Source organism: Rhinatrema bivittatum, chromosome 1 (assembly GCF_901001135.1).
Source record: "Rhinatrema bivittatum chromosome 1, aRhiBiv1.1, whole genome shotgun sequence".
NCBI classification, from domain to species: Eukaryota; Metazoa; Chordata; class Amphibia; order Gymnophiona; family Rhinatrematidae; genus Rhinatrema; species Rhinatrema bivittatum.
The window spans coordinates 628,435,012-628,461,892 of NC_042615.1; the positions used below are offsets into that span (position 1 = coordinate 628,435,012).

The following is a 26,881-nucleotide window of genomic DNA, read 5'->3' on the forward strand; positions in this document are numbered from 1 at the left end:
TAGTGACAGGAACCGACCGAAAAATAAGAATTAGTACTCACCGAGCGTCGTAAAAACGTACGCGGAGGGAGACCTGTGCAGGGAAAAGTGTTTTTTGAAGTGAAAAGTTAAGTGTTTCCATGAGGTAATTAGTTAAAAAATCCTCACAGAGCTCCAACCGCTATGCTGACTGCAGAGCGGAAAAAAGAAGACTGAGGGAGACACCTGTGGCTCACAGGGATAATTGCAGGCTGGGCATGCTCAGTGCACCCAGTGTGCCAGTGTCAGTCAAAGCTTTTTGAAACTTTGACAGAAAAGTTTTCCGTACAGGGCTCCATCCTCGATGTCACCCATTTGTGAGGACTACCATCCTGCTTGTCCTGTGAGAAACTACTGTTCACCTGGACAAAATGGTCAAACAGATGATGAAATGCTTAATCAGGAAAGATAACCAATTTGGCAGTGCAATAATAATCGGAGATTTCAATTACCACAAAAGTAATAACAGTTAACCTTGATGCACAACGAACCACAATATCTCATAAAAATACATTGTGAAGCTATGGTTTCTCCTTCAATGTGTTGTATATTATTATTAATGTGAATTAATTTGTGTGAAGGACCGTCATAACACCCACGGTATACTAGCTATTACAGCTTTATGTATTAACCACTTTATGTATTAACCATTTTTAATCATCGGTCCAAGTCCTTTTATTAATAACTAACCGTTAAGCCCGTAACAACGGGCTACATTAAAAAAAAAAATTTCGGTCCATTTCCTTCCCCCTCATTCTCCCTCCCACCTCCACCTCCCCCCTCATTCTCTCTCTTCTTCCCTTTCCCCTTCCTCTCATTCTCCCTTCCACCTCCCCTTCCTCTCATTCTCCCTTCCACCTCCTCCCTCATTCTCCCTTCCACCTCATTCTCCCTCCTCTCCCCTTCCACCTCCACCTCATTCTCCCTTTCCCTTCCCCTCATTCTCCCTTCTACCTCCCCTTCCTCTCATTCTCCCTTCCACCTCCACCTCATTCTCCCTTCCACCTCCCCCTCATTCTCCCTTCCACCTCCCCTCATTCTCCCTTTCCCCTTCCCTCCTTTTCCCTCCCCCTCATTCTCCCTTCCCCTTCCCTCCTTTTCCCTCCCCCTCATTCTCCCTTTCCCCTCCCCCCTCATTCTCCCTTCCCCCTTCAACTTCCCCCTCCCCCTTCTCACTCCTCCCTTCCCCTGCTCATTCACAACCTCTTTGGATGGTGTGCGCGCGGCGGCACTGCCGCCGCTACGAATCCAGGTCCTCGCCGCCGCCGGTCCGGGTCCGGGTCCTTGCTGCCACTACGGGGCCATTTTTTTTTAAATAGGCCAACTCTGGCCGACGTGCTCGCATGCGCAGTAGAGCTGCTCTCTACTGCGCATTTGCGGCACGTCTGTCCCATCCCATTTATATGGTAGATTATGCTTTTTCATTTTTTCTCATATTGTTGCTTTTTCTTAATTTTTCTTAAAATTAATGTGGAACTGATACTTCCCTTAGTAGTTGACAGTGCTACCGCGCTTCAGAAAATCCAATTCTTTTGATGTCGCTGCCGCACTTCAAAGAATTAATTTTACTCAGGGGACAGGACTGGATTCGTTGAACAACTGTACCATTTTGAAATGGACACAGCGTTTCGATGTCTCTTCGCCGGAAGAGCCTTTGCCTTCCGGCGAAAAGACATCGAGAAGCTGTGTCCATTTCAAAATGGTATAAGTGATGTGACTTGCTATTATTGATATCACTGCAAGCCCCTGAAGAAGCTTCACAGCGAAACACGGGCCGTGTTGGGTCTGTTGAAATAGAATGCGAAGAGTCTTTCACTAATGCATATTTGAAGATATTTTATAATAATTTAAAATCAAAACAAAAAGTACATTTCATTAAAAAGAATTTTTGAAGGTGGGTGATGTGTAGACCGGTTAGTCACTTTCTAAGTGTCACAACGACAGGCTTGCTGACACCTTTTAGGCTATAATATAAAATTATTTTGGTTTCCACTAATTTTTTGCTGGTAATTGAAGTCTCCCATTATTACCGCACCCTTTCTCGGATGATCCTCCTGCAACCACCACTGGAGTTGAGAGCAGATTTCCATTGGCAAGTGAAGCCAAACCAAATAGTCCTGAGACTGCAGGTTCCAACGAGACAGCAGGGAGCGCCAAAGAGGACACATATGCATCTTCACCCACAGCACCTGACAGCACAGCAACCTGACAGGATAGGTTGAAGCTGAGGACTGCGCCTGAAAAAAGGTAGAGTTTTTTCAAGGCTTGCAATCCTAAGAAAAGGTAAAGGATCTAGGCCAAATCCAGAAGGAACTAGAGTGGGGCACTCTGAGCTGCCTCCTGCAGAGAAACCAATTAAGGAAGTTGCAAGGTCTGGCGTACCTCCAGACAAATCCTTAGCCAGACCCTCATCAGGCTGGGAAGACCTAGGCTTAGTAAAATCAGAGGAAGACAAATCTCCCTGAGCCTCTAAGCAGCACCAAATATGACAGGCAACACAGAGAGAAAGGAGCTTAGGATTCTTGCTCACTGGCACCATCAGTGCACAGCCGACGGAGAATGTGTGTCCAGCCGGCTCGCGCTGAAAAATTTCAAGTGCACAAAATTTATGCACATAAAAATTAGGCACCACAAGAGTAAGTGCCACAAAAATACACGCACAAACTGTGCGCAGCACCAATTATATTAAAAATGTACGCACAAAACTGAGCACACAATGTGTGCGCAAAGTCAAACACACCGCGCACACAGACGTTCCTGTAGAAGGTAGTCGAATACGCACAAAAGCACGCAAAAATGCCACCACAGCCTATCATGCAGTGCACAGGAAAAAGCCTAACTGTGAGGCCTAGCCCACCCGGGCCGCTCAACCCACCAGGCTGCCCAGTTCCCCTAACCCCAACAGGAGCAGGAACGGCGCACCGAGCACAGAGACCGGAGGAAGTCCTACAAAACCCCTCTACACTGTCTCTGCCTTTATTACATTTTTTCTTTTTTTTCCCCCCCAAAACTTACCTGAGCTCAGCCCTTACTGGCTAAGTACAGAGACTGTCTTCGGCTGCAGGGGGAAAAGGGCATGTACCATCACCGCCGCGCTCAGCCTCCTGCACCCACTGCCTTTAAGCTGTACAATCAGCTAAGTCCACACTAGAAAAACTAGCTACCGGACCAAGGCACACATCTGAGGGACCACGGAAATCATCTCAGGAATTCTCAGCTGGCAGAGGGACCATCTGATATCACCACAGGAGAGCAGAGGTTTAGTTTTTTTGTTGTTTAGTTTTTTTTTTAATTCTCCATCCAAAATCTGAAGCAATCCCCATAGGGAGATGCATATCCACCATCTGCTGGAGATGGAGAATACACTGGCAGGCTGGGGTCACTGCAGGAGTATATGTACTGGAATGCCAGCTTGCTCCATCTCCATCTGCTGGCAGGAGAGCATAATCCACTGGTCCTGAGTCCATCTGTCTACACACTAGGAAACACAATATTGCTTTGACAGCAATACTAGATGTGCTGGAAGCCAACAATTCTTCTGTGCTCCCAGCCACTGTAAGGGGTTTGGGGAGTTCCGGTTGGGGCAGAAGGGACTTGGATTGGATTGACAGTGGAGTGGGGAAGGGGAGAGGGGGCTTCTGCAGGGCCAGTCATTTGCAGTATATTTTTACAATTTGGGGAGAGGAGCCTTTCGGGCCTATAGGCCTGCAACAATTTCTCGCTATTTATGGGGGAAGGGAGAAATTGGCTGGAGGGTCAATATTTGTATTTGTTTCATTGCTTTTTTTTGGGGGGGGGGGGGGGGGGAAATGAGGGTTCAGGCCAGCAGGCCCACTCTTTTCCCCTTGGGAATCACTACTTAACTCTATTCTTTGAATAGAGCTAGTAAAGGTTAGTTATCCACGTACAAGTTCCTGGATAACTTTGAACCCTAACTGACAATATTCAAACATAGCCAGTTAGATTTCAAATATGTTTGCCCTGATAACTTAATTTGGGGCTATTTAGATAGATGTTTATCACATTGAATATCCCTGATATCCAGCTAACTTTAGACTGATGAGGTATCCATTTTAGGTTTTTTGGAAAACTGTCCTCATGTTCAGAATGGCTAACTGGTAAGAGCTTTCAAAAATTTACTTTCACTCTGAACCTCAAGTCCCTTCTATAACTAACAAATTTCCAAAAAAAACCTGCTATTTTAACTATTGCCTCAGCTCACAGCAAATGTGTACGTCACAATTACTATTATAAAATACAAATTAAAATGCTTTGTTGCTGTAAAGATCAAGAAAAAACCAGGATACTATTATGAAGAAAAAGCTTCTTTGAATATATTTACATCCTCTGTACTGCTGCAGAGATATCTAAAAGAAGAGACCTATGAAGTTTCAAAAGTTCAAGTAAAATAACATCTAAAGGTAAAATTTATATGTCCAAGAAAAAATATCACAGCCTTCACAGTATCCTATTATAAACAGCCAAACCATAAGTATATAGTATAAAAACACAGAGGTTTCTTGGCAGAGTACTGTCCTGCTTTCTGAAGCATTTACGCACAGCATGAGACTCCCAGTATTCTGCTCACAACTGTCCACAGGTTCATATTTAGTAAGACAATGTAAACAGCAGGTTTTCCTTTTATGCTGGTCAAAGAAGAGTTAGGGGTCAGCTGGTACCATTATGGATTTTGGCACCAGTGGGGCACGAGAGAGTGGGGATCACTAGGCATATGGAGATAAGGTGATACAGGGAATCCCCAGGAGGAACTGAAATATTTTGCATGGCAGCAGGGCTGGGGGACAATCCTCAGGAAGAGTTGAAATACTGTGAATGGGAGGAAGGTGTGGAGGCCGGGGCAGGGTTAGTTGCTGGGTTATGAACAGGGAACAATTTTGAATAGGAATGTGCCCAGTGGGCGGAAAGGAAGGGGGAAGCATGCTACAGAGCCTTGCAGCCCTTTTAACGTGATGGCCAGTAGCACCACCAGGCACCCTGCCCATTGACACTCCCAGCAGAAAATTAGCTACACCTCTTATTCATCAGCCATGCTACTCATTGGCATAGCAGTGAGTTACTTTGTATGCACCTGCATGTAACACAGCCCATTACCATGTTTGCAAAGAGCCAAATTTGTGTGTATTAAATGCCAAAATTGGTGATTTATGTGCACAAATACATTATCAGAGCTTAATAAATCTGTGCCATAGTTTGACTGACATTTAAAAAAAAAAAAAAAAAAAAAAAAACTAATTTGAACTATTTTTGTATAGCTATGATTAAACAATATCATCTTAAACCGTCAATATAAACTCTGCTATCACAAATCAGAGGGTAAACAAAAGATAAAAACAAAACATGCTAAAGAAGGGGCCCAGAAAACCACTTAATTTAAATAAAAATCTAACACGGATATCAGACAAAAAGAAGCAAACAAAATGCAGAATACTGTGGATTTTTTGGCAACAGGCTACCCACAAAACAAAGGAACAGTTTTCTAAATGAATTTTTACCTCCTAAGAACGAACAGTAGTATAAATTAGTTTTATACATCAAAGAACATTTCCTCATAGTCAGCATTCAAGATGGCTACACTGAAGTGCAGCTTCAGCTTTAGGAATGCTGGCTTTTAAAGTAAATACACTTGCCATAGAAGTGACTGATCTGGCATCTTCTTCATAATTTACAACAGGAGGCGGCTCTTTTCCATCATTGTCTTGCACCTTTTGATCAAGAAGTTCTTTCTGAGCTGCAAGCTTAGCCTCGGTGCATTTCAACTGCTGAACGGTTTGCTTGAGCTCTTCCAGAGATTGCTTATGGCTCAGCAAAAGCACAATACTAGAACCAAGAGGCAAGAAGGGAAACTGGTTAAGATTTATCAGCTTGAGTAGTCAGTGATAAAATAGTAACAGTATTCAAAACTCTGTTTTTGGGCTTCAGTTTTAAAGCCTATTATATCCTCCTGGTTTTTCTAGCATGAACACTAAACCTGCCAGGAGAATTTTACACCCCAGTTTCCAAACTAATAGCATGTGTACCCCTAGGTGAAAGCGAGAGCTGAAAACCCCAATGAAGGCAGCAATGTTATTTTGAGGGTAGAGCTGCAGGCGATCCACACCCCACACCTCTTGCCAGTTTCCTGCTTTGTAAACCTTCTGGCTGCAGTAGAGGCAGGGGCAGCTGCAGAGTGTAGCAGGCACATGTAAGCAGCAAAGCTATTCTGCATCCCGTTGCTGCCACTGCTGAAGTCATCGCCACTGAATGCTTAGGAGCCAGTGCCACAGAGAAAGACTCGTCCACCCACAAGTATGGGGGAGAGACTCGGAAGACTGCTACTCTTTGAGAAGCCCAAGAATCAACCTGTTGGGAGGGAGAAGAAGGACAGAGGGAAAGCAAGAGGAGTTTTGCTGCTCAGCAGAGTTTTTTTTTTTGGGGGGGGGGGTAAGGGAGATGGGGTGGGTGATGCTGAGTTACATGGGCAGGGGGAAAAGAGAGAGGATCAGGCAGGAGATATCAGGTGCTAGGAAAAAAAAGGGAAGCTGCTGAGTACTAAGTGCAGCACATGGTAGTCAGCTGTGATATTGGTGCTGAGCAGAAGGTAAGGGAGGGAGAGCATGAATAAGGTGGGGAGAAGACAGAAGGGAAGCTGCTGAGCATGATCTGAAGAGATAAAGATGGGTTGGGGGCACAGAGAAAGAGCATGGCAGCTGGGTCAAAAAGAATAGTAATTAGGAAGGAAGAATTGAGGTGGAGACAAATGAAAGAGGTGGGAAGCTGCTGGGCACTGTGCAGGGGCAGCGGGTTGTGGGCAGAGGAGAAAGGGTAGAAGCAGGGGAAGAAGAGGATTAAAGGGGAAGCTGCTGGGCACTGTAAAGCGAGGATGTGATAGCAGGAGCAAAGAGAGGGAGTGGGGATAAAGGGAAAAGAGAGGGGGTGGGGACAACAGAGTGGGAAGCTGCTGGATACTTTGTGCAGGAGAAAGATGGGGTGAAAACCAGGAAGGAGAGAGCAGGGGATTAGTGGAAGTAGCTGCTGAGCACTGTGCATGGGAAAGGAGCATTGGGAAAGAGTCAGGGCATGGGGGAAACAAGAGGGGTAGAGGGCAGCTGCTGTGCACTATATGCAGGGAGAAAGAGATGAGGAATGGAGAGAGGGGGTGGAAGCTCCTGAGCACTGCTTGCAGGGGGAGAGAGAGAGAGGAGAAAATAATGGATAATGGTGTTGTTCTTGTAGGGGGGGGGGGGGGGAGTTGGTTATGTTGGGACCATTAAGCCACCATTGTTGTTGTTGGGGGGGAGGGGTGGTATGTGATATGTAGGACATCAAGTTCCTGCTGTCATTGTTCTTATAGGGAGACAGATGTTATTTTGATCCCGCCAAGCTCTTGTTCTCCGGCGGAGGAGCCCTTTCCTCTCAGAAAACTATGGCAAAACTGGGCATATGGAGTCCTGGCTACTCCTCCCACATCCCATGCAAGTATCCTCAGTCTATGATAAAGCAAAGCCTTGAGAAACCAGCTCCAAGGTCTGGGGAGGACTGTCATCCTGCTGCCCTGGCAGAAACCCTATTACAGGTAAGTAAGGCCAAGGACAAGCAGGAAGGTGGTCCTTATGCATAAGGAATCTCAAGCCAAAGGCTTCCCAGAACAAACAAACAAATAAAAAAGGTAAAAATAAATGGTAAATGAATTGTCAAGGCTTTCTTTGAGTGCTTTTACTTACAGGGCATATGAAACAGCAGCATTAACTGCTTACTTTCAGCAGTAATTACACTTAACAGTCAGCATTCACATCCAGGATTCACCTTTAGGCCAGCCTTTGTTTCAGGAGCTGCCTTCTCCTGGAGACCCGAGCCTGGCCTAACTATTCCCATCTGAGTCCTAGATACCTGCTCCAGCGCTGGTTAAGGTGGGTTTAAAGGGACAGTCTTTCACAAGTACCAAAAGGGAAAACCTGTTTATGGTAGCAACAGGCTATTCTAACATTTTCTGTGTTTTATTTATTTATTTATTTATTTTTAACAACAAAACAAAAAAAGGAAGTAATAAAGAAATAATAAATGAATCAAATATTTTATCATTACTGGGATCATAACATGCGGACAGCAGAGAAATAACGCATGCTGCCATCTTCAAAACATGTCTACAATCAACATCAGTGGCTAATGTTTTGAAGAAGGCAGTAAATATTGTTTCTCCATTATCCAACTTGCCTCTGAAGCAGACAATTTCTGTCGAAACCCTGGCAAAGTTGGGCTGAGGTTTCTCCAGTGGTTTTGCCATCTGATTTGCACCAACTACAGCAGTGCTACAAGTCCAAGAGATTTCTTCAGGTTAAGTGGTGGTTAACTTCTACACATGAGTTTTAATTTGGGGTATTTTTCCCACCTCGGGGACTCTAATACTGGTTGGATACTGTTGTCCGTTGTTAAATATGCAAGCTGCCTATTCTTGAAAGTTTGTTTTTGGTTTTTTTTTTTTTACTGAATAGCAGCAATTTGGCTTTACTTGACTTTATCTGCACAGAGAAAATTTGAAGCCCACTGGTATATGATTATATTAAAGCCACTTAATCCACAGTCAGTTGCTATGCTCGAGATGATATATCAGTAATGATAAAATGTTTGATTAGTTTATTATTTCATTATTATTCCCCCTCTTTTTGTTTTGTAATTTTGAGCATCTTGGGTTGGGGTTCTAGCTGCTCATTTTTAAGAACATAAGAACAATAAGAAATTGCCATACTGGGTCAGACCAAGGGTCCATCAAGCCCAGCATCCTGTTTCCAACATTGGCCAATCCAGGCCATAAGAACCTGGCAAGTACCCAAAAACTAAGTCTATTCCATGTTACCATTGCTAATGGCAGTGGCTATTCTCTAAGTGAACTTAATAGCAGGTAATGGACTTCTCCTCCAAGAACTTATCCAAACCTTTTTTTAAACACAGCTACACTAACTGCACTAACCACACCCTCTGGCAACAAATTCCAGAGTTTAATTGTGCACTGAGTGAAAAAGAACTTTCTCAGATTAGTTTTAAATGTGCCACATGCTAACTTCAAGGAGTGCCCCTTAGTCTATTATCCAAAAGAGTAAATAATTGATTCACATTAACCCGTTCTAGACCTCTCATTTTTGTAGGGTTGGGTTTTGGTTTTTTTTTCCAAAATGGCAGTTTGGAACCAAAATAAGATCTAGGAGGAATGTAATTGAGTTGTACACTTCAAAGAGACTCCAAAGGACAGATTGGCCAAAACTACTGTCCAATCTAGAGCCCCAATTAAAAACAGCAGTGAGATGTGAACATGCAGCAAGAACTCCTCGCCACAACCTTGTGTATCCTCTCCAGGAATGCTGCCAATACTGCCATGTTTCTATCATTGTGAGGCTTAACATGCACCATCAGATCCAGGCCTGCCTGGGCATAAAAGAAAGAGATATAGTCTGATAGCCAAACAGCAATTCCAGGATTACTGGTGACAAATGAAACAAAAAGGTCAGTGAACTATTTGAATCTTCACTCTGCTCCAGATACAAAACATTGGTTCTCTTGCAATCTAAATTGTAACACTGTTCACTTTTGTGGATTCCAACGCAAACACAGACAGACTTAGGATGTGTGCGCAAAACCATTGTATTGTGAAAGCGTTTGTATCACGTGGATAAGACACTAGTGCCTGGAGCTCACTGATTCTGCACACTGAAGTAACCACCACCAAAAATATGACCTCCCAGGTCAGGTACGTCAGTTCACAGGAGTAGAGAAGCTAGAAGGAAACTTTCATAAACCATGTGAATACCACATAGAGGTCACAACACAGAGGGAGGGCTAATGGGAATCTTCAATTGAAGTAAGCCCAGCTTAAAATTGAACAACTAAAGGTTGTACAGTGATGAATTTACCTTCTACATGGTGGTGGTAAGTGCCAATTGCACAAACATGAACCCTAAGTTTTTCTCAAACCCAAATCAGAGATATATAGAATGTACTCAAGCAGTTTGTGTGAAACAGGAGATCTACGGCCCTTCCCTCATAACACCAGTCAAAAGTCCTCCATTCTAAGCCATAGAATTTCCTTGTGAAAGTCAGAAGAATATGAGACACACTGCAGATTCAGAGGTTGCACAGATACCCTTTTCAAAGTCCAGGCTGTGAGAACCAGATACCCAATAATGGGGTGACATAGTAGTCACTGATCCTGAGAGATCAGCGTTGAGGAATTCCCCAACCTGAATGGATCCCTGATGGACATCTCCCGAAGGAGCTGGAACAAAACTTGTCCTGGCCAATAAGAAAGCTATGAGAATCATAGTTTTCCTGTCTCTTCTGGGTTTCCATAAAACAATGCTATCAGAGAAGCTGAATGATATGCTTACAGAAGGCTCTGGCTCAACTCTAGGGGAAAAGATATCAGAATCTAGCTATTGTGTGCTCCTTTCTTGTAACAGAAGTCGGGGGTCATTTCTGATCAGAGGAGATGTAACCACAGCTATCATGGGCATGCTCCACATGTAGAATACCTAGTTTGCTACTCTCCTATTCAGGGACTATTCAAGGAGTTCCAGGATCTGACTCAGCTTGTCCACTAGAACAGTCGCCTCATCCAATAGATATGTGGCTCGGAGGACCATTCTGTGAAATGGCTCAGTGCCAAATCTGGTTAGTTACGTGCCACAGGAGGTACGATTCCCTCCCCCTCCTCCAACACACATACACCTGAATGTCTGTTTGGGGGAGGAAAAATTCATTGGTCAATCAAACCTTGAAAGCCTTCAGAGTATACCTTACCACCCTTAGCTAGAGGAAGTTTATCTGATGAAATTCCCCCTGAGCAGACCAGTGACCCTGTGTGTGTAACACTTCTATATGAGCCCCCTGCATGCATCCACCTATAGTTAGCACCAGAGGAATTTGGCATAATTCAGCCACCAGGACAGAGTCCTCAAAGACCCAGTGATGCGGATGTTGTCCCAGAGTTGCTGAGTGTCTGGAATTCACTGATATTTTAGGGATTGTGAAGAGGTGTCATAAAAGCCACATATACAGTCGAAACCATAAGAAGCAATAACCTCAACATGACTAATTCTTATCCTCTCCACATCAGATAGTAAAATGTTCATCCTTTCTGGTGGAAAAAGGGCTTTTGCCTGAGATACATCCAACTGAGGTGACAGGCACAGGTGGGATTTGTGGTAATATGATTAAAAAAAAAAAGAGCTAGCAATTCCAATACCCGATTGATTTTGCTTAGTAATTCTGTGGCATCTCCTTGAGATGTGCTCTTGACCAACCAATCATCCAGATAGGGAAAACATACATTTCCAATTTATACCGCTGTATGGCATTTTGTAAATTCACAGATGCGAGACCAAAAGGCAGCAATATCAGAGGCGGTATTTTCTTACTACGAATCTGAGATACTTCCCAAGATATCTCTATGCTGGTGGTAAGCATCCCTTAGGTCAAGAAAACACAGACATCCCCTTTTTCCTAGAAGAGGAATCAGGGTGTCGAGGGAAAACATTTTGAGCTTTCCCATGCTCTAAGGTCTAGGATGAGGTCAAGTCCCCCTCTCTCCCTCCAACTACTCGCATGATTAGCCATTGGGAAAAACTAAGAGTAGAATCCTATCCTTTAACCCCTGGTGAATCATGTTCAACTTCATGGGCTCTAAAAGAGAGGAAAACTTTTGTTGCAATACCCAGTGCTGAAAGGTTGCCCAAATGCTTCTTGGTGGGAAATTTGGAGGTGTATCCAATAGACAAACTACCCTCTTCTGATTATGTAAAGTCTTCCTTCTTTCCCCTGGTCCTCCTGTTACCTCCTGGGCCTGACTACTTATACACCTTACCAGGGAGCTCCACCCGGACCAGGATTCCCTGCTGTCTTAGACTTAAGGTGGACCGGACCAGATCTCTCCTTTAAAGTATTTTGGGGTTTGCTCCTGTACACTCCTTTACAGGTATGTAGTACCAAAGAGTCCTGGTGAATCAGCACTTGAAAGTCTGTGTGTCATAAATCCTTGCCTTATTGCTTAAGGAACCCCATGTATGCACAAACCCTTGAAAACTAAATCAAGAGACTGTATGTGTGTTTAGACACCACTAGTGTTGTAATTGTATATAAAAATTAGGTAGTTCCAAGATGCAAAGCAAAGAGTGTAATCAGGCTAGCTCTAGAAGCAGTATAAAAACTTATTGCAACTCTTTCTTAGGCTGCGCTCACTCTTTGCCCCAGGAATTAAATGCAGAATTATCAGCTGAATTTTCTCCTTCCAAGAGCTACTTCTGGTCCCAGCAGCTAAAGACTGTTAGTAAATATCTCTATCTTATAATGAGAATGAATCAGGTGAAAGAGCCTTAATATAGCAAGTTTGTTTACTGTAAACGGTGTTCTCCGTGGACAGCAGGATGAATTAGCCTTAATATGTAGGTAACATCATCCAACAGCACCAAACAGACCCTTCTCTCTAAGCTCTTAAAGCTTTTTCTCTAAGCAGCATGTATGGGAATTCCCACGTGGGCACTGCCTAGTGTGCCTCTCAGTTGATTTCAGAATTACGTCTAGCTAAGTAACTGACTTTTCAGGGAGGCGGGCGAATAATTATCATGGCTAATTCATTCTGTCTATGAAGAACATCATTTACAGTAAGCAAACTTGCTTTCACCATCAACAAGCAGGGCTGAATTAGTCATGACACTTTGGGAGTATTCAGCTGAGAGTCACAGTGGAGCATTTACTGAATAAGCAACTTGCAGTCTACCATGAAGAGTAGTCTACTAGGTGAACAGGTTACAGAAAAGTGCTTGTCCAAATTTAATGTCATTCTTCGAAAAATAGGACACAAAGGTATGTATAGACAACAAGTTTCAGCTTTGTAGATGTCTTCAACAGATACAGCTCGCAAATGAGCCACTGATGGAGCAATGGCTCTAACTTGATGAACCTTAATCATGTTTGTAACCTGTAGGCCTGCTAAGGCATAACAGTGTGCAATACAGTCTGCTAGCAAGTTGGACAATGTTCATTTGGCAACTGCTTTGCCCAGTCAGTCAGTTAGGATCTCAAGAGACTAAGAGTTATGAGGCCTAACAATAGGCTGAGCTCTTTTCTAGTAGTAAGCCAAGGCTCATTTACAATTTAAGGAATGAAGGGCCTTTTCACATTCATGTGCATTTGGTCTTGGAAAGAACATAGCTAACACAAAGGCTTGATTTAATAAGGAAATCTGAGGCCACCTTTGGTAGAAACTTTGGGTGGGTGTGGAACACCACTCTATTGTGAAAGAACTGCATATAAGGAGAGTAATGAACTAGAGCCTGGAAGCCCATTGACTCTTCTGGCTGATGTGACTATAACAAGGAATAATACTTTCCATGTGAGATATCTGAAATAAGCAGACTCCTGTGGGTCAAAAGGTGGCTTCATAAGTTATGCCAGAACCATGTTCAGGTCGTTTAAGAACTGGAGGTTTGCTATGTCAAAAGCCTTGCATGAACTTGGTTACCAATAAATGAGTGATGACTGGCCTACCCTCAATGCTGGAGATTGGCCTATTGCTATGGCACCAATATGTACTCTCACCGACGAGGAACTGAGACCCGAAGAAGAAAGAGAGCACTTGAAATCATACAGAGAACCGTTTCCATTTAAATCTGCAAAGTTGATGGCTTCCTGGTGGACACTATTCTATTCTCCATGTCTTTGGGTAAGGAAAAAGGGACAGTCAGTGAGTGTTCAACATCATGGCTATCAAAATGAGATAGGGAAGGTTCGAATAACCAGATGTCCCTTTGCTTGAGTTAATAAGGATGGATCCATCCTTAGATGGATCGGAGGGCTCCTGGATAGATGTACCAGGTATGCAAACCACACCTGTCTGAGTCGAAATACCCTGCTAAGGTAGTCCACTAATGTGCTGGCAATCCCTAGAAGGTAGGACAACTTGATATCTGCATGCCGATTCCCTTATCTTGATTGCCTCTTGGCAGAGAATCCATAATCCTATATTACCCTGTTTGTTCACAAAGAATATAGCTACTTGGTTGTCAGTTGAAATGAGAATACTCTTTCCCTCAAGTAGCTGTGTGAAGATTGCTCAAGCATATCTGATCGCATGTGGTTCTAGAAGGTTGACCTGAAATAATTTTTCTGCAAATGACTAAGTCCCTTGAGCTGGGAATGGGCCTGTGTGGGCTCTCCATCCCATCATGGAGGGTGTCTGTCTCCAATGTCACTCGATAAGGAAGCAGAGGGAGTGGTGCCTCATCTTGAAGGATGAAGGGGGTCTGACCTCCAAGCAAAGCTCTGGTTTCATTTTCTGGGAGACATTCACCTTAGTCATCAGAGCTTGAGTTATCTGGTCCCATTGGGAGAGAAAGCTCCAGTCACTTGTGAAAACAAGTTAGTGAAACTACATGAAAGGCTGCCACCTTGTGGCCCGCAACAACCAGAACTTCCCTGGCTGTTGTCTGACCTGTGTTCAGCAGTCAATAAGCAATGGTCCCTAGTGTGTTAGCTCAATCTAATAGAAGGAAAGCTCTCTCTTAAGAGTCTATCCATGCCCCAATAAGCTTAATCTTCTGAAATGGAATTAAAATGGATTTTTCAAAATTCACTAGGAATCCTAATGACTGTAGGAGATGAACTGACTTCTGTAGGGAAGTCAATACACCTTCCCAGAAAGTCGCAGTCACTAGTCAATAGTCCAGGTGAAGTATGACACAGATGTCCTGATGACACAGGTGCGCTGCTACTCCATCTAGGCATTTGGTAAAGACCATTGATGCCACTGATACACTGAAGAAGAGTACTCTGTACTGTTAGTGAGAGGAATCCACCACAAAGTGTACATAGCACTAGTGGAAGGGATGGATGAGAATATGAGCATAAGTATCCTTCAGATCCAGAACACACATCCATTTCCCCATCCAGATGAAGGGGAGAACTATGTTAACAGAGATCATTTTGAATCTCTCCTGGAATAGATCCTTCCTCGGCCTTCTTAAATCCAGAATGGGTCTCAATCCCCCGGTTTTCTTGGGGATAAGGAAACAGGAGAGAACCCCTGGCTATGCTAAATAGGTGGAACAGGTTCTATCACCTGCTGATTAAGGAACAACTCCACCTCTAAGGGGAGCTTCTCTGAATGAGACAGATCTGGATTGAAAGCTATGCACTGAGGAAGTGTGGGCTGGGAGAAATGCAATAGGTTACCCACTCCACAAACTTGAAAATCTAGCGGTCTTTGAAAATCTTGTGCTATTCCTCTAGGGAGAGACAAATACTTACCCTTACCAGAGAAGGTTTAAAGACTGGTCAAAAACTTGATCCAGGTTTGGGCTGGATTTGTGTTTCTTTTGGTTGATGGTGTTCACACTGCTGACTTCAAGTTGGAAGTTGCTGCTGCTGTGGAAGTAAAGGCAGGATGCAGTACGTTTGAAATTGCCAGTAGGGGCATCTCTGGAAGTATGATCTTTTAAAAGCATTGTAGGGGCACCATGGACTGTTGCTCTGGAGCTGGTTGAGAAATCATTTATTTGAGTTTGTCTCTGAAAAGATTATCTCCCAGGCAGGGGATGCCAGTTAACTTATCATAGATATTGTCACGCAAACTACTAGATCTCAACCAAGCCACTCAACATACTCCAATAGAGGCTAATGAGGAGTGGGCTATTGTATTGGATGCCTTATTAATCGACTGAATAAGATGGTGTACACACTCTTCCGCATCTAGAAGTGGCTATGGATATTCAGAGCCATTATCACCTGAGAGCGAGAAAGCATGTGCGTGTATTCGGGAATGCAAGAGCATGTGTGTGTGCACAAGGGTGAGGGACACCGAGAGTGTGTGTGTGCACAAGGGTGAGGGACACCGAGAGTGTGTGTGTGTACAAGGGTGAGAGAGATCAAGCGAGTGTACGCACGTGGGAGAGCAAAAAAGCGTGTACATGCGAGAGATTGAGACAGCATGTGCATGTGTTAGGGAAAGCGCAAGCACGTGTGTGTGTGTGTGATGCAAGGGACAGCGAGAGAGCATGCGCATGTGAGGGAAAGCAAGAAAGCGTGTGTTAGGCAAAGTGAGAGCGCGCGCGCGTGTGTTAGGCAAAGTGAGAGTGCGCGTGCGTGTGTGTGTTAGGCAAAGTGAGAGCACGCGTGCGTGTGTGTGTTAGGCAAAGTGAGAGCACGCGTGTGTGTGTGTGTGTTAGGCAAAGTGAGAGCACGCGTGTGCTGGACCGTGAGAGAGCGCATACATGTGAGGAAGATCGACCGAGCCTGTGTGAGGGAGAACAAGAGAGCATGGGTTTATGTCTGAGGGAGAGCAAGAGAGCGTGTGTGTGTATGTGAGTGTGCATGTGAGGGACAGCAAAAGAACAAGTTTGTGTGAGAAAGATCAAGCTAGTGTGTGTGCATGTGAGAGAGTGTGAGAAAGAGTATGTGTGTGTTAGAGAAAGCAAGAGCTTGTGTGTGTGTGCATGCACGTTTGAAGGACAGCGAGAGAGTATACATGTCTACGTGTGTGAGGGACAGCAAGAAAGCGGGTGAGAGATCAAGCGAGTGTGTAAGTGTGTGTGTGAGGGAAGAAATCGTGTGCATGTTAGGGAAAGCAAGAGCGTGTGTGTGTGTGTGTGTGGAACAGCGAGAGAGCGTGTACGTGAGAGAGATCAAGAGAGCATGTGTGTGTGTCTGTGTGTGTTAGGGAAAGCAAAAGCACGTGTGGGGGGGACAACAAGATATTGTGTGCATGTGAGGGAGATCAAGACTGCGTGTGTGTGCGCACGTATGAGATAGAATGAGAAAGCATGTGCACATTTTAGAGAAAGCAAGAGCACATATATGGGACAGTGAGAGAATGTGCATGTGAGGAAGATAAAGAGTGTGCGCGCATGTGTGCGTGAGGGAGAACAGAGCATGAGTGTATGTGTGAGGAAGAGAGCGCATGAGTGTGAGGGAGAGCTGGACAGCGCATGTGTGTGAGGGACAGCACATGTAGTTTGTGTCAGAGAGTGCCAAGTGTGATTGTATGTGTGTATATGTGTGAGAGGGAGAGAGAGCAAGAGAACCACTGAGTGCAAGACTGTGTGTGAGGCAGAATTTCAACGTTGTTTTCTTTTTTTTTGTAAGGTGAATTTTAAGGTCACCATCCTAGGTCCGCTCTTGAGGGTTTTTCTGTGGATAGAGACTGTGATACAGAACTGAAAGTGCAGAATTAATATTGATGGTCTTTTTTTTTTTTTAATAAGAGTTTAGACTTATTATATCCATATAGAAGAACTGGGCATATGAGACTATCAAATAATTTTAATGCTTGTTTTACTGGGAGATTGAAATTGGCTGGATTTATTTTTAATTGCACAGAAGGACCTTGGGACTTTTTCTTATTGTATCTTTTATAGCCAATTTAATGGCAGGGGATAGTGATGTTTGCAAAATGTCACTTTGGCTTGCCACCCCAAATATTTCTGTCTAGACACGCCACTGATGTCTGTCCATAATGGATATTTTCCTATCACATACACAGTCTTTGAAACCATTAATAGTGCCCTTCTTGCAGCTGGACATCTTGTGAAGTTTTTTTTTGTGGGGGGGGGGGGGGTTTGTTTGTTTTTTTAAATAGCACTGAAAAGTGCTGTTTGGAGGGGCTGCCAAGACAGTATGGTAAATTAATTGAAAAAATGTATAAGGCCAAATGTATCGAAAGATATCAATCAAGAAAAACAGAGATAAAGCACATGTTCGTGTTGATGCTCAGATGAAAAAAAGACTGAGGGAGCTCACGAGGTAACACCCACTTTGGAATTTCGGCACATGCTCAGCAGAGAAAAAGCTCTAGGAGCTTAGAAAGAAGAGTTCATTTGTCACCGCTGGATGATATCACCCACGTGCCATGGCTAATTCAGTCCTGCTTATTGACAAAGAATCTTGGGATGCCCAATAACTGGAGGCAAAATCAACAGTTCATAGAAGCAGAGACTCAGTCCACTGCTACGTTGCTAAGTGCCTTTGAGTCTTATCTCTAAACCACGATGGTTTTTCCCAAGAAATAATGCACAATATTTCCTGAACGGTAGTAAGCCAAAGCTGTCACAACTGCCTCAGAGCAAGAATGGATATGCAATTACTCCAACATATACTGTGTACTGAACTTATAAATACTCTTCTTCTGTAAATAAAACTAGACCAGATGGAACCACCAGAAGGTTGCACCTTGAAGTTACTGCAGTTCTGTCAAAGAGAGAGTTTCTCTCTCTAACGGGGTTATTTTCTAAAGACTTATCACACGCGATACGGCCATATCGTGTGCGATAAGCTCTATCGCACGCGAAAAGGCCCTTTTCGCGTGCGATAGCATGCAAAATCAATTCGGGGCGGTGAGGAATCAGGGCGGTGAAGGGGCAGACTCAGCGGTATCTTCGCTGGCGGTGATAATGTTACTAACATTATCGTCGCCAGTAGCACACCGAATATCACCACCTTTCACGGTGGCGCTATTCGGTGCGAAAGCCGGCAGCGAAGACACCGCGGTGGTGCAAAGGCTGTGGGCTTTCGCAGGCCAGCCCCCCCTTTCGCTGGATTCATCATTCAGCGTTGAATGATGAATCCAGGCCTAAGAGAGGTTTGGTCAGCCTTACAAAGTAAATTGTTTACATTCTATTCAAGGGGTGCTGAAACCAGCCCTAAGGGACCCCCCAAACCAATTGGGTTTTCAGGATATCCCTAATGAATATGCATGAGAAACAGAATTTACATCCATAGGAGGTAGTGCAGGCAAATATTTCTCATGCATATTCATTAAGATATGCTGAAAACCCGACTGGCTGGGAGGACCTGTAGGTTTGGTTTGAGCACCCCTGCTCTATTCTACAATAACATTTTATCAACTATTTACAACCCTAGAACTTGTGTCTGCCTTGTCCTCAGTACCAGTTAACCACTCATGAATGCTTTTCTGTTGATACCATTTAGTTAGGTTCCAATTGGATCCAACTGTGATGATTTTAATTATGAAAATCCTTATGCTCCAAGTATTTATTTATGAGATTTATATGCCGCATTTTTACAGCCCTAAGCAGCTCACATATAAAACATACATAAAAGTACAATAAAAACATCATAAAATGAACTAATAAAAACAGATTTAAAAAAACCAAGATGAATGGCTACTAAAATGGTAAAAACACCCACTAGGAGGAGCTGGATAGTATTTTGTTGTGGATACCTCATATAATGTACTCGGGCTTCATTTGAAATGCCTCAAAGCTCACAAGGTAACACCCACTTTGGAAAGCTCTGACTTTGAGGCATTTCAAATGAAGCCCGAGTACATTATATGAGGTATCCACAACAAAATACTATCCAGCTCCTCCTAGTGGGTGTTTTTTCTATAGTATTTAATGCATTATACACCACTGTACCACAGTTTTTTCACTCAGTACTAAAATGGTAAGTCAAGTCCACTAATTCATTTCAAACACCCAAGCCATTGTTAAAGGCTGACCATTATTGGTCACTGCCAACTCAGAAGCAACGAGAATTGCCATCTGATTATTATTACACTGTTCTCACACAATAATAAACATTCAAATATACTAATACAGTTTCTTTATTAAGTAAGCAAGTTGGGGTAACCTTAAATTGCTCCTTTAACAGAAGCAAGACAACCCAATTTTATTCTTTGTCAGCATCTGATGGCTGCCATGAACGTACTCAGATTTCTTTTCGCAGCTCTTAGATGATTCCTCAATCTTCTTCTCCAGTTCCAGCATCTGCGCCTCTTTATTCAGAAGTGTCTGCTGTATCACAGTCAATTCTGCTGCTGCTGTTCTCAACCTAGAATAAACGTTCAAGGCTAAAGTCAACAATTCATATGAGAGTAAACATTTTACATAAGTTGCATAGTCACCTGTTTCTTAATGAACAGATAAAAGACCCACTTCATACCTGCCCTGTTGCTTATCTGGCATATATAAGGGGATTATACATCAAAGAAATTTCAAACTGGCCAGTCAGGGGGATATCTGCCAGGTCTAAATGTTTAAATCTAGTTCAGACTGAACAGCAGATGTATTCAAATTCGCTTCACATTATATGCCACTTGTGAGTGAGTACAAGCCAGTCATTTTGGTTTTACCAACTGAGATTTATGAAAATGCATCACCAACTTAATTGTAATCGATCTTCAGTAATGCTGAGGGGCTTGCTATGGCAACCTGCAATCAGCATTGTTGAAGCCAATGTTTTCAGAGTGGGTTACTGAAAAAAAATGATAGAGTCATCCTGAAATTGCATCAGGCAAAGATGGCAAGTAGCTTCAGTCTTCCGAGCTTGATACACTAGGTGATAATTATTTTTTATTTATTTATATTCCACTTTTTGACACATCAAAGTGGATTGCATTCATGTACTCTGGGTAATTCCCTGTCCTCAGAAAGCTCACAATCTTAAGTTTGGTTCTAAGGCAATGGAGGGAAAAGAGATTTGCCCAAAGTCACAAGGAAACAGTAGGATTTGAACCCTAGTTTCCCTGGTTCATAGCCCGCTGCTCTAATCATTAGGCTATTCATATCATAGATGGTACAACTATAGATATCATCTGCTAGTGCCAAATAACCAATACAATCCCTGTGAGCATCCATCTTAAGCATCATCAGATTCCATGAGGGGCATTATTTGAAATCACAAACCTGCTTCTCTGTAATAGTCAGGAAAATCAACCAAATAAAATCAAATGAGATTTTGATGGAAAAATGCTCAACATGCAGCTTCTATTAAGTTTCACCAAAGATAAGAGAAAGAAATAACTGAGTGCTGCAGTTATGGATGAAAACCAATTAAAAAAAAAAAAAAGGCTTACAAAGTGCCACAATCAGCTGAGAAAAATATGGATCCAATTAGTAAACAGACTGAAAAAAGGACTAAGAGAGCTCATGTGGTGGCAGCTGCATGAGAAGTCCCATGCATGCCCACAAAAGCCTTCCAAGCCTTAAGCTTTGTGAGAAACACATATGACATTACTCACTTGTATGGCTGATTGATCCTGCTTTCAATGAACAAATAAGGAATACATATAAAACAGCTCAAAGAATAGGAGCTGCAAACTTGGATATGCAGAGTACTTAACATCAGCTCGTCAAACTGTTCCTCATGTTACATATTTTAACTCTCAGCCTGCTTTAAATTAAGTTTATTTTGCACTAGTTTCTACCTATGTTATTTAAGTGCATATTATTAAATCATAGGGTGAAATTTATTTATCCTCACATTTTTGCTCAATTACTTCCATTTCATAACAAGGGTTCACAATCTCCCATGATTCCGGAGCTGAGGGAAGGGCTACAAAATCGATCTTTTCCCTTGGAATTTGCCATTCCTTGCGGAATCACTACTGGAGACCAGGAATATAAACTGAACTGGTATATGGAGGCAGAGGCTTGTCAGTGATGTAATCTAAATTCCACCCCCCCCTTTGGCACACTGTTCTAGTAGCCAGAAGGCAAGCAGCAGCAGCAGCAGCATCGGGCCACATCTGCAGTTGTGAATGCACAGCTTTGTCTCCTATATGTTTCAAAGCTACAATCAAGCCCCAGGAGGCAGGAGGAGGAAGATGAAGACTGATAATGCTGCCACTGCAGTTCTCTTCTTCCTGCTTCCAAATCAGCACAAGGAGGGTGGGGAGAGATCTAGGAAGAGAATGGTAGCAGAATTGTTTAAATAGAGGGGCTGGGGGATTGAGAGAGGTGTGGGGTTCAAATCCCACTGTCGCTCCTTGTGATCTTGGGCAAGTCACTTTATCCTCCATTGCCTCAGCTACAAAATTAGATTGTAAGCTCTATGGGGATATAAGAACCTGAATGTAATCTGCTTTGATGTACATACACTTTGAAAAGCCGAAAAGAGGAATATAGAAATTAAATAAATACATAAATAAATAGAAATATAGACATAGAAACAGACAATGACAACAGAAAAGGACCAAATAGTCCATCCAGTCTGCCCAGCAAGCTTTTGGTAGCATCTGCTGCACCATACAAGTCACACCCCTTACTTAGTTTCCTAAACCATTAAAGTCCGGGCCCTTGCTGGTTGCTGTCTGAGTGCAATTCCCTGTCACCTCTCGCTGTTAAAGCAGAGAGCAATGTTGGAGTTGCATCCAAAGTATCACGTATGTTGGTTAATGGCAGTAACCGCCACGCCAGCAAGTTACCCCCAAGCACTCTTTTTTTTTTTCATTTCCATCCTCTAAGCCTTTAGGGATCCACCAGAATTTATCCCATGCCCCTTTGAAATCTTTCACCAATTTTGTCTTCACCACCTCCTCCGGCAGGGCATTCTAGGCATTCACCATCCTCTCCATGAAGAAATATTTCCTGACGTTGGTTCTGAGTCGTCCTCCCTGGAGTTTCATTACGTGACCCCTAGTTCTACTGATTTCTTTCAAATGGAAAAGATTTGTCGATTGTGCATCATTAAAACCTTTCAGGTATCTGAAGTTCTGTATTATATCTCCCCTGCACCTCCTCTCCTCCAGGGTATAAATATTTAGGTCATTCAACCTCTCCTCATAAGTCATTTGATAGAGACCCCACACCATTTTTGTCACCCTTCTCTGAACCGCCTTCATCCTGTCTCTGACCCTTTTGAGATACGATCTCCAGAACTGAACACAATATTCCAGGTGAGGCCTCACCAAGAACCCATACAAGGGAACTATCACTTCCTTATTCTTACTGGTTATTCCTCTCTCTATGTAGCCCAGCATTCTTCTGGCTTTAGCTATCGCCTTGTCACATTGCTTCGCAATCTTCAGATCGCTAGACACTGTCACCCCAAGATCCCTCTCTTGCTCCGTGCACAACAGCTCTTCATCCTCCAAGACGTACAACTCTTTTGGATTAGCACACCCCAGATGCATGACTCTGCACTTCTTAGCTCTGAATCCCAACTGCCATATCTTTGACCACCGTTCAAGCTTCCTTAAATCACGTCTCATTCTCTCTACTCCTTCTGGCGTGTCCACTCTGTTGCAGGTCTTAGTTTCATCCACAAAAAGACAAACTTTACCTTCTATCTCTTTGAAATGTCACTCACAAAAATATTGAACAGGACCGGTCCCAACATCGATCCTTGCAGCACACCACTTAACACTATTCTCTCTTCAGAATAGGTTCCATTTACCATCATACACTGTCTTCTATTCGTCAACCAGTTTGTAATCTAGGCCACCACCTTGGCACTCACTCCCAAGCTTCTCATTTTCTTCACAAGCCTATGTGGGACCGTGTCAAAAGCTTTGCGGAAATCCAGGTAGATCACATCGAGCTCTCAATAAATAAAATAAATAAATATACATATCTGGAATGGGGTCGGGAAGGAGGAGAGAGAGAGAGTGCGAGAGAACAGGGGTGGGAAGCAGAGGGAGAAGGAAGAGTGGGATTTGAGGACAAATAAGTCTGGAGCCAGGGGAGGAACACCACCCTCTTCTCTCTGTGGATCCCAGAACCTCTTTCTCCCTACTCTGTATCCCCCCTCAAAATTCTACAACCTTTTTCTCCTTCCCTCTATCCAAGATCACAGATTTTAACCCCTCCTTTTCCTTCCTCAACCCATAATCCATCTTCCCATCGCCCCATATTAAATCCCCCCTTCTTTTCTCCAATCCCAATCCTTTCCTCCTCTCTTCTCCCCATCCCTGAGATCTCATCTTCCTCCATCTCTCCATATTGATACCTGAAATTCCCCATGCATAAAACTCTCTAAAGAACAAAATAAATTATTCAGATACAAAGCAAAGTTGGAAATGAGAAATTACTACTTACCTGATAATTTCCTTTTCTTTAGGACACTCAAATGAATCCACAACAAGTGGGTTATGCACCTCTACCAGCAGATGGAGATGGAGTAAACTAACATCACAGTATATATCCCCCTGCAGTGACATTAGCCTGCCAGCATTTTCTTCAAAAGCAACTGTGGACAGACTAGCAAAAATCGTGATTAAAAACAGATAGCCATTGCAATACCAAGCCAAGAGGCAACAATGTGCTCAAACAAAAATGTAACACTAGTCTAGGGACTGGAGTAACACTTACCACTAATCCCCATAACACGTAGGCACACAGAAGGATCATTATACAGGCATTCGGCAGCCTAGGGAGGAAAGCTGGATTCATCTGACTGCCCTAAAGAAAAGGAAATTATCAGGTAAGTAGTAATTTCTCATTTCTTAGTGTCCATTCAGATGAATCCAGAACAAGTAGGATAAGAACATAACATAAAAACATAAGATATGCCATACTGGGTCAGACCAAGGGTCCATCAAGCCTAGTATCCTGTTTCCAACAGTGGCCAATCCAAGTCACAAGTACCTGGCAAGCACCCAAACATTAGATAAATCATAAGCTACTATTGCTTATTAATTACCATCATAGCAGTTTATGGATTTATCCTCTAGGACAGTCTAGGAACTTATCCAAACCTTTTTCAAACCCAGTTACACTAAATGCTGTAACCACATCCTCTGGCAATGAATTCCAGAGCTTAACTATGCGCTGAGTGAAAAAGAATTTTCTTCGATGTGTTTTAAACGAGTTACTTTCTAACTTCATGGTCCTTCTATTATCTGAGAGAGTAAATAATAGATTTACTTGAACTTGTTCAAATCGTTTCATGATTTTGTAGACTTCTATCATATCCCCCCTCATTCGTCTCTTCTCCAAACTGAACAACCCTAACTTCTTCAGCCTTTCTTCATAGGGCAGCCGTTCCATGCTCTCCCTGCCTAGTACCACCATAAAGGACAAACAGGAACTCCAACTTTCACAAAGGCTCAGTAATTTCCAGATACCTGACAATATGCTTCTCGACATCCAAGGGTCGCAAGAGATGACACTCCTCTAACATCTCTCTCTCTGTCCAGAGACAGCAGGGAGATAAACAGATTCAAGTGAAACTCAATGACCACCTTCAGTAAAAAGGAAGGAACAGTTCACAGAAATTGTACCGCCCCTGGAGTCACCTGGAGAAATAGCTCCCAGGAAGACAAGATCAGCAGTTCGGAAACCCTACACGCAGAACAAATTGCCACAAGCAACACAGTTTTCAAGGTCTCACTCTCCGAACCCGCACATAGGCCAAGGACGTGGAGAACTTTCTAGCTCTTAGCAAGGTGGAAATCACTGCCGCAATGTATCTACGTTTCAGCAAGCAAGCCTTTTCAAGGGCCATGCCATAATACAAAATAGAGTCAGATCTTCATGATCTGACTCTATATTGTTTACATGTTTGAATTAATAACCTGTCCTTTCTCTTCTTTCTCCGCAAAGTTCTAATCACCCTGTTATATGTAACTGCATTTTCCGCACCATTGTTTTTAGTTTATGTTTACGATGCACCCCTGTTTTATGTGAACCAGCATGATGGGACTGCATTCTCGAATGCCGGTATATAAAAACCCGAAATAAAATAAATAAAATAATAAAATGAAAAATGGGCTCCTGTTGAAACAGGTTCCTGTGCACTGGAAGTCAAAAAGTCAAATCCACCAGAAGCCTCCACAGATCTGCTTACTACGGATACCTGAGCCACTCTGGAGCAACCAAGAGCACTAGCCCTCTGTGGTGTTCAATCTTTAGAATCAACCTGCCCACCAAGGGCCATGGAGGAAAGGCATACAGCAACTTGTCTTCCGGCCACTCCTGTTCTAGGGCATTGATCTCCAATGACTGCCTCCTGCAGCTGAAGAAAAACGGAAATTTCGCATTGCGCAAGGTCATGAATAGGTCTAGGAATGGGAGACCCCAACGATTCTGAATCAGCTAAAACACCTAGTCTGACAACGCCCACTCTCCTGGGTCTAGAGTCTCCCTGCTGAGAAAGTCTGCTCTTAACTTGATCTCAGCCTCACACATTGTGGGCAAAGACAATCTGGAGCTGCACCTCTGCCATTCCATAAGTTGATCTATTTCCTGTGACACTTGTTGGCTCTTGGTACTTCCCTGCCAATTGATTTAAGCCATAGTATTTGCATCATCCAACATTATTTGGACTGATTGACCCTGCAACCTGTCATTTTACTGTAAACATGCCAACCAGACCACCCTGGCTTCCAGCTGATTGATACTCCAGCGTCCTTGCGCTGTCAGCTGCTCACAGTGGCCTCCCCAACCAAGGAGGCTCGCATCCATTGTCGGTACTAGCCAGTCCAGTAGGGAAACTCCCTTTCATGGATGATCCACCTGCAGCCACCACTGAAGGTGGGAGGAGACCTCCATCGGCAGGTGGAGCCAAATCGAATAGTCCTAAGACTGTGGATTCCACCGAGACAGCAGGGAGTGCTGAAGAGGACGCATATGCACCCTCGCCCATGGTACCATTTCAAGGGTTGCCATCATTAAGCCAAGTACCTGCAGGTAAGACCATAAGGTCAGGGGCAAGAGTATTCAACAACAGTCAGAGTTGAGCTAGCCACATCTGAATTTGAACTTCTACTAGGAACACCTTGCCCAGCTTCACGTCGAATCGAACTCCAAGGTATTCCAGCGACTGAATAGGCTGAAGACTGCTCTTGGTTAGGTTCTGTCAGATATATGATCCAAACAAAAAAAAACCCAAACTTCCCAGCCTAATCGCAGCTGCTGAAGGACCTGGCAATTTTAAATATCTCCAATGAGCAACTGTTAGTTTCCATTTCACATTTTCTAGTTACTAATAGTTATTCTACTAAAAAAAAAAATGCAACATTTCATCTTTCATTGTCTTTGTTAGGCATAAAATTCTACAATGCTATGACACAGTTGCTCTATTCATACACTCTGAACCCCTTAGCCCCCAGGGCTCATCTCTAATATCTTTCATTAACACGGCA

At 43.4% G+C, this 26,881-nt stretch overlaps 1 protein-coding gene across 2 annotated transcripts in view; it reads right to left on the reverse strand.

The window, feature by feature from the left end:
• The window catches only part of FER (FER tyrosine kinase), a 612,331-nt gene that overhangs the window by 416,579 nt on the left and 168,871 nt on the right, over positions 1–26,881 (reverse strand). Inside the window, exons 9-10 of one of the 2 annotated variants that reach the window (XM_029572126.1) lie at positions 19,726–19,848; positions 5,667–5,856 (exon numbers count right to left, since the gene is read on the reverse strand). In XM_029572126.1, the coding sequence (XP_029427986.1) occupies positions 5,667–5,856; positions 19,726–19,848 (313 nt within the window). Of the gene's footprint in view, positions 1–5,666; positions 5,857–19,603; positions 19,849–26,881 lie in introns of those variants that run through there. The other variant, XM_029572135.1, reaches the window with a different exon arrangement.